General features: G+C 43.1%; 1 protein-coding gene across 4 annotated transcripts in view; it reads left to right on the top strand.

The window, feature by feature from the left end:
• Met (MET proto-oncogene, receptor tyrosine kinase) overlaps positions 1-13490 on the top strand; it is a 108013-nt gene that overhangs the window by 37906 nt on the left and 56617 nt on the right. For all 4 annotated transcript variants that reach the window (XM_041675446.1, XM_041675449.1, XM_041675448.1 and 1 more), the window contains one exon: positions 11328-11519. In XM_041675446.1, the coding sequence (XP_041531380.1) occupies positions 11328-11519 (192 nt within the window). The remainder of the gene's footprint in view (positions 1-11327; positions 11520-13490) is intronic.

The raw sequence follows: 13490 nt of genomic DNA on the forward strand, positions 1-13490 counted from the left end.
GCTGGATTTCTTTTTCCTTGGTGCCCTGCCTCTCTTTGGTGCCAACACTCTGTATTCCTGGACATATTTCTTCTGCCTATGAAAAGGGTTCTCCCATTACTCATGAGTCCTGTGATGAAGAATCATGCAACTCAGAGAACATGAAAATAAGTCCCTTTGAAACCCTCAGCGTTATGCACAGTAATGGAATCTGAGGCGAAGTGGTGGTGAGGCGGCCCGAGCCACATTGTCCTTCTGAGTCGGCAGAGTGTACCCTTCATAATTATATCCCTTTTTTAGTGTTTCCCGCTCATGAGGATCATGTGGCTGAGAGGCCAAGGGGGAGCCAAGTTCTCCCAGGACTCATGCTCATCTCATGAGCACCTCCTGGATGTCCTCCCAAGACCCATGCCCAACTCATGAGCACCTCCTGGATGTCCTCCCAAGACCCATGCCCAACTCATGAACACCTCCTGGATGTCCTCCCAAGACCCATGCCCAACTCATGAGCACCTCCTGGATGTCCTTGTGTGTGCTTTCAGAGCAGGACCATCTTTGTGTTGTTGATTCCTTCATCTTTGCTGCACACACATTAAACCTTTCTCTTCCACATTAATCGATTGTCTTCATCTGCGTGTGTGTATTTAATTGTGCAGATACCCAAATGAGATAAGGTCTCAGAAGAGAGGCTTTTGCCATGCGTTACTACCGAGCATCTGCATCGTAGATCGTAGACAACAAATAGTGTTGATTTGATCTTAGAAGTCTCCTGAAATGAATCTATATATTTAAACAGTAAAGAAAGAACATAGGAATCATAGGCGTATAAGATCTTGGGCAAATTTTCCCAAGTATTTTTTATGAATAAATCGCAAACAACGTTGTTTTCATCATCTGCACAAGCCGCAAAGGTCCGAAGTGCAGGTGTAAAAATATGTCTGAGGGATCCAAAGAAGCACTCACCTTTTTTCTGGTGCTTGTTTGTCTCGCTTTTGTTCGGCCAACAAAGAACTGGTGTTTACCAAGGGAATAGGAGGCATTTAATCTTCGGAGCTTGGTCCTGTGCCTACAAGTCAGGGAGGTCACTGGCTTGTCCCTTCCTGCAGCTGGTAATTACAGGCAGAGGACTTCTGTTTTCCAGTAAAGGGACCAGAATCTTGAGTGTAACAGACTGTTTATAAGAGCAAGTGGATGTAAAAAATATACACACTTTGGAATAGGATAATAGGAAAGTGAAACTGTTTGCTTCTTATTTTCAACAATACGAGACAATCTAAGTGTCTAGAAATGTCCGAAAGTGCAGTAAGAGAGGTGAACCTCGGGTCACATTAGGTAATCCCGGTACTTAGCAACTTGAATTACTATGGGGAGTTTGCCATGGGATGGAATACAACTGATAATTTATTAAGAAGAAACCAATTTCTGGCTCCACCATCATGGCAAACAAGAAGCAGTAGCTATATTAGTAAGAATGATTGAGAAATAATTTTACTTTGACAAAAAGCAATTACATTGGATTTATCTGGAGACACTGTGGGGGAAAAAAATTAGCTGTTTCCTACTCTCGACTAAGCTCAGACATTTTTAAGTGTAATTGCTATGAAAGTGGTTACTCCAGGTAGAGTTAGGCATATAACATACTATTTCAACTCTGTTATTGTCCCGACGGTAGGGATATCCATTGGGATTAGAAAACATGATATCTAAGCGGTAGTTTAAAAGTAGGAGGTGAAATTTGTAATTGATGTTAAAGGTCGAAAGTTTAAGTTTTCAGCTGGTGACGGCTACACAAAGAACTTAAACATATTCCCCCCTAACAGGTGGTGTTGCACGAGACCATTTCCCCACCTACTGAAAAGAAAGTTCCTTGTTGAAAAAGGAAAAACCAACCTTCTAGTTTCCATAGGCTCTAGGGTAGCAATGGTGAAGGCCATTGCTGTCAGGAGACAGGAGACTCCGTCAGGGAAAACACCAACAACTGGACTCAGAGCCCATCAGTCCACGGAGAGAAGCATTGGGGACTACTGGGAAAGTGAATACCTACAGTTCCATACACAAGTGTTGCTTTTAATTAAAGCTTTCCCTGGATTTTTGGCCCCAAGAAGCCTCTGTTATAACCCCCCAGAACATGATTTAATGCTCTATATATTAGATGTTCGAGAACAAGTTTAAGAAACAGCCACATTTTCTGTTTTGTCTGGGAATATACACTAAGATCTCCTTTCCAGTTATTGGGTGGATAAATACTTTAATCATGATGGCAGGATGGCTGCCTTTACCTGCCTTGCTTTAGTGAGGCTTTGTTTCATACTCTGAGCTGCAGGCAAATCACAAAAGAAATCGAACGATTGTTTGCTTAATGTTCTGTTTCCTCCTAACCTTGTTCTTGTCTGTCAACCTCAGCCCAGTTCCCCAGTGGCTCAGGAAACCCTCCCCTGGGATTAAGTAATCGTTTACACAACCTCTCTCATTCATTAATCCATGTTGACATTCTCCCGCAGTCCGGCCTTGCTCAAGGATTCCTTAAGCTCCTTATCCAGCTGCTAGTGTGTATGTGCAAACAACACCTATTTAATCAAGAGATTCAATATGCCCAAGGAATCATTTGGCCTGCCTCCGTTTTCTTCATGAACAGTCTCTTATTTTCTCTCTTTCTATGCATTCCTAAAGCAGAAATAGAAAACGTTATTGCTTCTATCAGATTTGTTGTTGTTGTTGTGTGTTAAAAAATGATGCCAATAAGATAAAATTAGATCACCCTGGATCTGTCCTCATCTCTACTGAATCTGTCTCCAGAGTGATGTGGTAATCTTTCTAGAAATCGGCCTGTTTTTAGAGCTGCAACCCTAGCAACAATCCGGGGAGTCCTCAGTGGCACAGGGTAAAGTCCACGCTCATTGGGATGATGTTCAAGGAATCCCTTGCTTGGGTCCTGGTTTCCCTCACATGTAGTAATAAGCCAAGAACGAACTCTTGGTAGGAGATAGTAGACGCTCCCAACTTTCACTGCTGGCCAGTTGCTGGCATTTCAGTATCCCATCCCACCGATGCCAAGTTATCACGGAAACAGATTTGGCCACGGAGTACAACTAGGAGGATAATTGCGTAAATGGCTCCGTGAGCTGGTACAAACTGGCTCAAGAACATTGCTGAACTCTGCCCTACACCCAGCCCATCAAATCCGCCCATAGGGTCTGTCAGTCCCCACATCACCCGGCCTTCTACCACCTGCTCCGCGAGCAGTCTCACGTTTCCTCCAGCACTCACTTGTTAGATTCACACCGCTTCTCCATTTTAACTCGCCTATTCTCCAGCTTCCCTCCCGTTCCTTCTCCCCTCTGTAGTCTGAAATTTTCTGAGTGCCACGGGGGCATCCATTACCCATTTCAAGCACATCTCTTACTACTTGTAGAGAGATAAGTTTTCCACTCATATTGTTATCCCTTGATATGGAGTGGATTGTAGCTCAATATATCCGGTACTTAATAAAATCACTTGAACAAAATACATACTTATCGAACAAATGACTATAACTCAGATCTGCGTTTCAAATTGGCTATTAAAATGTTTATTAGTAAAAGCACCATTTCCCATAAACTACCTTTCCTTCTTCCCTTCCAATCTCAAAAACCTAATTTATAGAGTAGTGGTTTTTGCAGAGTTAACAGGGAGGAGAAACTAAAAAGTTCGGTTTCTTCTAGCCTATGTTCCCTCCTTACATTAATAAACACATGAGCACTATGGGATCTCGATACACTTTGGGAAAATGATGAATCAAAGGCAGGAAAAATGAAAGGAGATGAAGAGAAAGATGAGGAAGGTGGCCCAACAGAAGTTACTGAACTTGGTAGTTAACTGAAAAAAGAAACAGAGTTAAAAGCAGGAGGAGGCTTCAGAGGGAGGACATCTTTCCCTCAGAACTTCTGAGTGATACTGCTGGGGAGAGGAACATTGGACATCTAGTGGCTGATGCTTGAGCAGGGATAGTCATAGTGGTACCCACCCTTGACACTTGCCTTTGGAACCCGCAGGTTTTCGCTCCTAGATCCCAGTCACGGCTTCATATTTAAAATGATGCATGCATAAATAAAAAAGAATAAATGTCTTCGTCAGTTCCATCTTTTATGGCCACAGGATTCCCCTCACTTGGCACCATTTGGCATGAGGTTCATGCTAGGCAGAGAAACACTCATCTGAATGGGACAGGCCAACTGAAATGAGAGAATTGGCTTTGGGCTCAGTACTTTGAATACTTTGCCCACTCAGGAAGTCTCTGATAAGTAGTTCACATCTAAAACCAGATGAGAAAACATGAAATGTGTCTCACTCCTTAGTGCTAAGATAGAAAAGAGGGATAAGAGCTATTGGCAGGCGGATTAATGGCGGCCTAGAGTGTAGTCATGGGCTTCAGCAGTACACCAGGGCATGACTGTTTCACCTGTCTTTCGGCCCCTCTGGTCTTCTGCTAAGACAGTCATTAGTACTCCTTGCCAAAAGGGAGCCTCCCCTTTGATTGGTTAATGTAACATAGCAGTTGGCTTTGTGACTTCTGGTCTTCTAATTTCTCTGTGAAATGAATGCGTTACAGTTTGGTTTCTCTTAGCTAAATAGAGAAGGACAGAAAAAGCTCCTCACAGCATCCAAATCTGCCTGCCATCCTTGGAATGGGTTTATGAATCCCTGCCACTTCTTGCTGAGACTGAAGCTCACCGTGAAGACTGCTAACCAAAACCACATGGGCCCAGCCTGTTTTATATCTGGTTCACCTTAGGAAATGATAGAGAAGCAAAAGTTTTAACCTGTCCAATTCCAGAGGCCATGTCATTGGAGAAACTTGAGTGTTCTAACCCCAAGAGTAGATTTATATTTACGGTATGAATGCACACATGTGTACATATGCAAATAGAAAAAAAATCATACACACATGTACATAAAATATAATCTATTCCAAGAATTTTCTCCTCCTGCAGTCCAACTTCTGTCCAGATCTCCTCGCCATCCATCTCTGCTACGGGGTTGCACAGCTGTGGAAGCCCACGTGATCTCGCTCACACTCCTGTCTCCTCTCACAGCCCTCGGGCCGGGGCTGTTTTCATCTGCATGTCTGCTGAGTTCTTCTTTGTGCATGACAAGTTACCTGTTTTCATGTGTCAGACTCTTGTCTCCCCATGAGCATTTTACCTTCAGAAGATGGGGTTGGGAAGACATTTTGGCTCATGTGTCAAGTTAATGGATTTTTTTCCATTTTGTAAAGAGTTACGTATGTACGCGAAAAGTAAAATATGCCACAAGGATTCTATGACCTTCAAAGCCTAACATATTTATTATGTTTCTTACAGATTCTTTGAAAACTTCGTAAATACATGCAGTGCATCCTATCAAACCCAGCCCCTGCCCCCACACTCTAGGTCCCCCCTCCCCCAGCTTATCTCCCTTCCAGCTTCATGTTCTTTTATTTTTATATATAACCCATTAAGTCTATTTAGGCTTTATATGGAATGGGTGTGGGTCATCCATGAAGGCATGAACACAGTCTCCTTCTAGTCTCCTTCAAAATTAAAGGACTCAGCTAAGGGCAGGCTTTATGAGCCCCTTCCCTCTCCATTACTGGAATCTTGACGGGCTTAGTCTTGAGCAGGTAACCATAGTAAAATCGCAATACTTTCTTGATAAAACTATGACTGGGGTGTGGTTTGGCAGGAGAATATGTGCTTGGCGTTTGTAGGCCTTTGGGTTCAATATTCAGCAGCAGAGGTGGCAGGGGCTGGGAGAAATGATTTATGGAATTTCAACACTCAAGCAGAGAAAAGCTGCCCTCCCAAATGGGGAAGAAAAAATGATGGGTTTGAGTCAGGCCTATTCACATATAGCCTGCAGGCAGATGTGGCGCCATGCTGGCCCTGAGGGGTACAAATCCAGTACGCGTGTTGAATTAGGTCATCACCGCTCGGCAAGTGAGACTCTGGCTGCGGCATTGTCACCTGGTGACTCACCAGTGCTGAGCCAGCAGCAGGCCAACCAGAGGCCTGTTTGTGCTGTGTTGGTGGCTGGCCATGCTGGTGACCGGCCAGACTGAAAGGGTGTCCTTCGGCCAGCTTGACTTCGACTCTGTGCCCAGCTTGGTTCTTCTGCTACACTCACAGCTAGACTAGGCTTCAGGCGGACCTGATCCCAGGGCTGGTGAAGCCACATTTAGGGATGTCGTCATCTAGGGAAGTCAGTGGAAGCAGAACTAGTGGGAAAACATTTTCCTTTCATGCTGTGCCCTGAGAACAGCAGGCTTGAGTTCTCTTCTTAGCACAGGACAGCATTCAGACAACACCAACTTCAGGCATTAAAGACTAGCCTGCTCTGCCCGGGAGCCATTTTTCTGCACTGTATGGGAAGTTCTGGCTTTAGTGTTGATCGCTGAGAAGTTCAAGTGACCGGGGAGTTAAACTTCATCTGCAAGAAGCATAGCCAGACACTGAAGTCCAGAGCCCTGTGCATCTGCCTGCAGAAGTCCTCTGCGTCCCCACAGGCATGGCATTCAGGGTAGAAAACTGAGCAGAGCTCCTGACGCTAGCACAGTTGAGTGTTTAGCCAACTGGCGGAAAAGTCTAAGAAAGGACACTTTGCATTTTGAAAGCTGAGTCTCCCACAAAGCTATTACTAGAACTTTTGCCAAATATGACTATGCATAACCTTTATATTAAAGTCTTCTCTTAACTAACTTGCCATGGTCAGGGTTGTAAGCACTGGTATGAGTAAGCTGGGATGGTTTTACAAAGCTACATTTAAAAATAAATATCTACATGACTGATTTAAATTATCTATAGAGGAGCTAAATCTGTCCTATCGATCAATTAAGAGAATCACTATTTTAAATATATCCCATCCTTAATTACACTGAATTAAAGATAATTGCATACTCGCTGCATATATCACAGTGTTAATTGGGGGAAACATTTTGAATCAAACCTATTGAGGTTTCTAGAACTTCAATTTTCTTTTTATAAAAAAGAAAAAAAAACATATGTCTGAGTCAGGTAAAAAAAAAACTAGCAAGTACTCATGATAATAAACACACATACACACACACAAAACAAAACACTGAATTAATTAAGGTATAGTGCAGAGTAATTGCTGTAATCTGTAGGATGAGATGTAAGACAGGGGCTAGGTAAGGGAGTTTACAACAAGTCATGTGTGTGTGTGTGTGTGTGTGTGTGTGTGTTGCACAATCCTATGAGTGTATATGCTGAGGTCAGACTGAGAGTTAGGTCTCTTTGCATGTTGTTTTGCAATATGCAGAGCTTAAACCAAGGCTCATTATTGAACTTCCATTGCAAAGGCTTAGACAGCATGCGCTTCTAGAGGCCTGCCCCAATCTCTGGGTTGCCCAAGGCTCTCAGCAGGAAGAGAGATAAGAAGAGACCTCTCTCCTGCAGTGAATGTTGGCATATCACTTCTTTCTGGAAACCAGTGTTCTTACTACTTTTAGCTTTCTGCTATGGGAAGAAATGAAAAAGAAGTAGACATGGATCCATGCATTCTGAAACTAGAATGTTCTTGCCCCTGTTTGTTTCTTAGCTCAAAATTGCACAATCTTTCGAGATCAAGGAGTCCTGCAGATCCTGTCCTAACATTGTGCAACGTCTCCACAGAGCAGTTTTACTGGAGAGAGATAGAGACATAATTCCAGATTGCTAATCCTTAAAGGCATGGGGTTCAGAGACTGGTTTCCCGAAAGAAGGGCCTTGACGTTCACAACATAGATCCTACTGCATTGTTGATGCAGATTTGCATTCAACCTTTACATCTATGGAAACAGATATATAGGGACTGAAGTCCGGGTTGCAGCACCCTCGTTCCACTGAAGAAAATGTCAGCAGGCTCTTGTAAGCCTGCAAACGTTCCAGGGAACTCCCAGAGATCACCTGTCCCTGTGCCCTGTTCGCCCCACCCAGCAAGGTGTACCTTAAAGCCAGCTGCTTCAGAGAAGGGCCTTATCTCTGGTGGTTTTGCAGACACAGATACCAAGGCTTATCACCTAGGCAAACCGGAGGGCACTGGGGACAGCAGATAATGAGAGCTACTGGGTCTTGATGACAGAAAGCTGACAGTTTATGATCCACGATGACTCCACACACTATGCATCGTGTTTATATCCCAGAAAACACGTTAAGTAACACTGTGCCCTATGTCAAGTTTGAGATTTTTCAAGGTCCCAGATGTAGAGGAGGGAGTAGAGCCTAGGAGAAAGAATAAGGCAGCCCCAGAAACCTGGCCCTGCAACAGTCCCTTTTCTAATAGACGGCCTAAGAGTTTAAACTGTTCGCTGCCGCTTTAAGCAGCCTCCCTTGGCTGCTTAAAATGTGATCTACAAAATGTGATCATCGGTAGAAAGTCAATTATCAATGAATCGTCTCTATGGAGTGGCTGGTACAGCCCACAGAACAATCTATAGCACTCTAGCGAAGAAGAGCTTCTAATTAAATAGTGAGCAACGGCTCATTAATACATCAAAATAAGTGTCCGGATCGGAAGCATTCGCTTAATTATAAGATACAATAGATTTAGTATCTCGGAGACTTTCTCAGTTTGCTCGTTGACTGCCATTTAAAATGAAGAAATTGTCGGCGCACAGAATAGAATATGTTAGGTGACCTTTAACCGCAGATGCAAAAAAAATATAAGAACTTTGCAATCCCATGTGATGGGTGGTCACTGTTAAAGAATGCAGTCATTATACAGAAATAAAACTGAATTTTTTGTTGTTCTTAAACAGTGAGTTGGAGGGCAGGGGCTGTGACTGGGCAGTAACTGCTTTCCTGGTGTGTGCAAAGCCCTGGGTCAGTCACAAGCACCGCAAAAAAAAAATGAGAAGCTTGTGTTTATTATAATAAATTGTAATAAAAATGATTGTAATAAATTATAATAATAGGGGATTTATGGCTTTCAAATCCTTTTCTTAGACCTGTAGCTGAGTATAAAGATGTCTAAGAATGAACTTCATTTCTTTTCATCTAGGGAATACTTCATTTTTCTTAGTATATCCTCACGCCCCCTGCATCTTGCTCAGATTTATCAGTTCCCAGCTGTCATCAGGACAATGAGGACTTAAGTATTCCTTGCTCCTCATGAAATTCTCACTGCTCTATTCCTGGAAAAGATAGCTTAAAAACAAAATACTAGCTCTCTGCTCCACACTCACGCCCCTCCCCCTTGTTTCTTCAGTCATTCTGTTATTATTTATTAGCTCTCTGCTTTCCATGATGCTGTCTAATACTCGTGATATAGTATTGAAGGAGCTGAGAACCAGCGCCCTGAAAAAGGAAACCATATAAGTCAGGGTCATTAATGGGACAGTGTCTGGAATACATGGACAGTTGAAAGTAGATCTGCACATTGAGACACAGAGAACACAGACCTGCAGAAGCTGGGTAGAAACCGCATGTTATGAATTAGCAGGCCGTGTTAAAAAATGACGTTCCTACGAGCAAGGATATGCATGAAGTGTTCCACAGAGAAAGGAAAAGGGAAGAGGTGTTGAATCATTAATAGACAAGACAAGAAATAAGGTCTACTGCAGTATTACCAGCTAACCTGACAATGGCTAGGACAAAGAGCGTGGTGCTGGAGGTAGAAAGACCAGGGCTAGGTCTCAGTGCAGGCTGTTAACAAAAACCAGCACCAACTAGAGTCAGTCGGGATCAGGGAAACCTGAAGTGAGGAAATGCCCCCATCAGAATTGGCCTGTAGGCAGTTCTGTGTGGCATTTTCTTGATTGTTGATTGATGTGGGAAGGCCCAATCCACAATGGTGGAATCATCTGTACAGCTAGTCCTGGGAGGAATAAGCAAGCTACCGAATGTGACCCAGGAAGCAAGCCTGTAAGCAGCTTTTCTTTGTGGTTCCTGCCTCTGGCTTGAGTTCCTGCCCTCAACGATGGACAGTGGTTTGGACATGTAAACCAAACAACCCGTTCCGCCCGGAGTCACCTCTGGTCAGTGTCCTATCACAGAGACAGAAGGCAGCTGGGACAGGTAGAAAATGAAACCGCTGGAAACGGAAGGTAGATTACCTGGGTAGGGCAGCTGGAAAGGGAAACTGGTGGGGACTGCAGGTGGTTTACGTGGGAGGGATGAAAGAAAAGGGGGAATCCTGAAGCCATTTAGGTGTCTGAATTGAACATCTGAAGGGACGGAAGAGTCATTCTGGGAGGTGTGTAAAAGCATAAGGTCAGGAAGCGGGGAGTTATGTTAAGCCTGGGATCTCTCAGACATGTGGGTGGAGATACAAATGTTGAATCAATAAAACAGATATCACAGGAGATACATACACAGTTCCAGTATGATAAGTATGTGGTCCAGGCATGAGCCTAGAATACAGCCTTGGGTAGTGTGCCGTGGATGTCCTGGCATGAATGGTCCTGCACAGGAAACATATATGCTTAGATTTGACAGACAAAGAAAATACCAGGGGTCTGAATGCATATGTAGTGTCAGGGATCGTGGCATTGTTTGGCATTGGCATTGCCCTGCATCAATGAACAGAACTTTTTGAACCCTTCCAGTTGAATTGGAACATCACCAGATTGGTACTTGTCTCTCAGGAAACTGCTCACTGAGATACTTGATGTCCGCTCTTTTTCAGCCTTTCTCCCAGGGGTGGCAGGAGTTCCACAGACTGATTCTCTTCTCTGAGACTCCATGAGCTGGTTAATTTTCGCGACAGTTCTATGTGGTGGGGACATTTCTCTGTAGCAACCTCTATTTTACAGATAGAGTAAAACAGAGATTACCTCAATTTCTGAACTCGGGAAGATTGTAGGAATTGTGTAAAATGCTTGCATTCAGGACCTTGATGGCTGCAGTTGTCTCTCCATGAACTTTATCACCACTACTTCCCTCTACTTCTCTGGCCTCAAAACAAGAACATATACTTGAGTTTTAAGATATTTCATAGTATGACCATTAACGGTTAATATGTTATTAATACTATTAATATTAATATACCTGAAATTCATTTCACCGGACTTGCTGCTAGGAAGTCCAGAAATGAAATATCTAAAGTTTTGTTTTTCTTTCAACAGCATCTAGGTTCTGCCTTCATGAGTGCCCATTTGAACCACAGTGTAAAACTGAGGTAGCACTCTTTGCCTCCCATTTTTGAGAGTCTGTACACACAACAGTACCTAGTAAAACTGAAGCTGTTTCGGTCACTACAGCATTCGTGCATGGTTAGGGCTGTTTGTCTGTTCGCCCAGCTCTCCTTGATGTTCTCGGCAAGCTCTTTAATGAGGTTTCTCGCCAGTTTGTTTGCCCTCGATTCACCTTAACTTTACGGCCGTATTCTCTTTCCAGACCCTGCTGAGGAATTCATCGGGCTGTGAGGTGCGCAGTGACGAGTATCGGACGGAGTTCACCACAGCTTTGCAGCGCGTCGATTTATTCATGGGCCAGTTCAAGCAGGTGCTCTTGACGTCTATATCCACCTTCATCAAAGGCGACCTCACCATTGCCAATCTCGGGACATCGGAAGGTCGCTTCATGCAGGTGGGTGCTTTCTTGGAGTAGCTGGTTTCGTGTGGTTCGTTTGTTTCTGGTTTCACTGTCAGGTATTGACAAACGGGCTAGACAGTGAAAACCACAGTCGCAGTAGAGACGAACCCAAAAGGCCGACGCTGAAGCGTGGCCTACTTTTCACGAAGCAGGTAGATTGTTTTGGTCAAGCTTTTGAACCTTTTAACTCGAATGTGGCTGCTTTAGTTTGCTTGTCTGGAACGGCCTTTTTTTTTTCCATTCATAACTTATGTCACATGATTGGAAATCAAAATGAAACAATGAAGCCCTTCCAGGCAGTGCTTTCCTCTCTCGGGGGAAACTGTGGATCAAAGGAGCGCTATTGTGTGAGCTGTGTGTGTCCCTGAAGAGAGACATTCACACCCCGAGAGACACTGGCAGGACTCAGGAAGGGGTGTTATCGTCAAAATCTCCCCGCGTTCTGCAAAAATGGTGGAGCGCCACCCAGAGAAGATCAGATACTTAATTTGTTGAAGCACAGTCTTTATTAAGAAACGCTTCTGATGGCCAGCAACACTATTTCCATACGATAAAGGTTCACAATTTAGACTTGATGGAATTAGTGTTTCCTAGCTACAAGAATCACAGCACTTTGCAGAAATTAACAACCCCTCATGTTAGGCGTATTTTATTGCTTTAATAGTTATTGGTGCTTTCACTATGAGTTCGTGAGCAGATTCTCAATTAATGCAGAAGGACAATGACATCTGTGGAATTTCTGTGACTATTAAGAATGTCTTATAAGGCAAGATGCTTATGTTTTAGTTGCCTGATGTAATTAATATCCTGATCAGAGGATGGTTTCTAGTAAAATACTGAGTTGATGAGATTTTGCTCGGACGTACCCACCTACAAATGGATACATATTACTTTACAAAGCAAAGTTTTGAAAGTTCTTGGTGTCTTTAGAGTAATCTGGATGTTGGTCATGGCTACAATTTAAGAGGTGCAAATCACTTCTCTGATGCTCTAGAGCATAGCGGGACTTATTCAAAGTTGCAGTGTCACCATGTTGACAAAGATCCTGTGATGTGTTTGTACATTGTGTCCCCTGCTGCCACTCCCTCACTGCTGACGGGGCCTCTCCTCCCCCTCCCACTATCTAATGTGCAATCTACCTGATCCCCAGTCCTGGTCCCTTCATTCTGTTCTTCACTGTGAAGGTGGAACACATATTCCTTCCACGTACTTACGCAATGTAACGTCCCTATATGGCTGTCACCTGTGATGTTTGAAATAGGATCACATGGCTTGTGTTTGAATGCATGCTTCATTCATACTGATAATTGCTATGATATTCCAAAGGATCTGGAGGAGAATTGGAAACTGAGGGGATTCCGGATGTGCTCGTGGCGATGGCCTGCTTCCCCCTCGTCTTCATTTCTGCTTTTCTTTTCTTCTAAGTTGACCATTATCTTACCAGCCCAGGTCCTCACTAATACTCTTTACAGTCACTTTAGATTTGAGAGATATTTTTTATTTTTGTAATTACAACATTTCTCTCTTCCTTCCTTCCCTCCAAACCCTCTCATACACCCTCCTGCTCTGCTTCAAATTCATGAACCCTATTTTGTCAGTTATTTCATGCAATTACATTGTATATACATACTTATTTACGTAAATACACGTATGTATGTGTATATATATATATATATATTCCTAAATATAACCTGTTTTTGTCCATAAAGGAGTAGTTTCTTAAACATCAAAAGGGTCATAGTCTATTCTCACATGTTAAAATTATAATGAAACCCCACTTTTCAGTAAGTTTACTTTAATAAAAAAAAGTTCATACCATCCAAGGAATATATAATGTATATATAAAATCACATACTCATTATAACTAAAATGCTGTAGGTGACACTTTATTCTTGTCCCTTACTGTGTATGGTAGTAAAAAGCTATCTTCTATTATTAATGGCACAAAGATAAAAAGGTAAAGTC

This window comes from Microtus oregoni, unplaced genomic scaffold (genome assembly GCF_018167655.1).
Source record: "Microtus oregoni isolate MIOR12 unplaced genomic scaffold, Mior012 000026F_ref0000081, whole genome shotgun sequence".
Taxonomy (NCBI): domain Eukaryota; kingdom Metazoa; phylum Chordata; class Mammalia; order Rodentia; family Cricetidae; genus Microtus; species Microtus oregoni.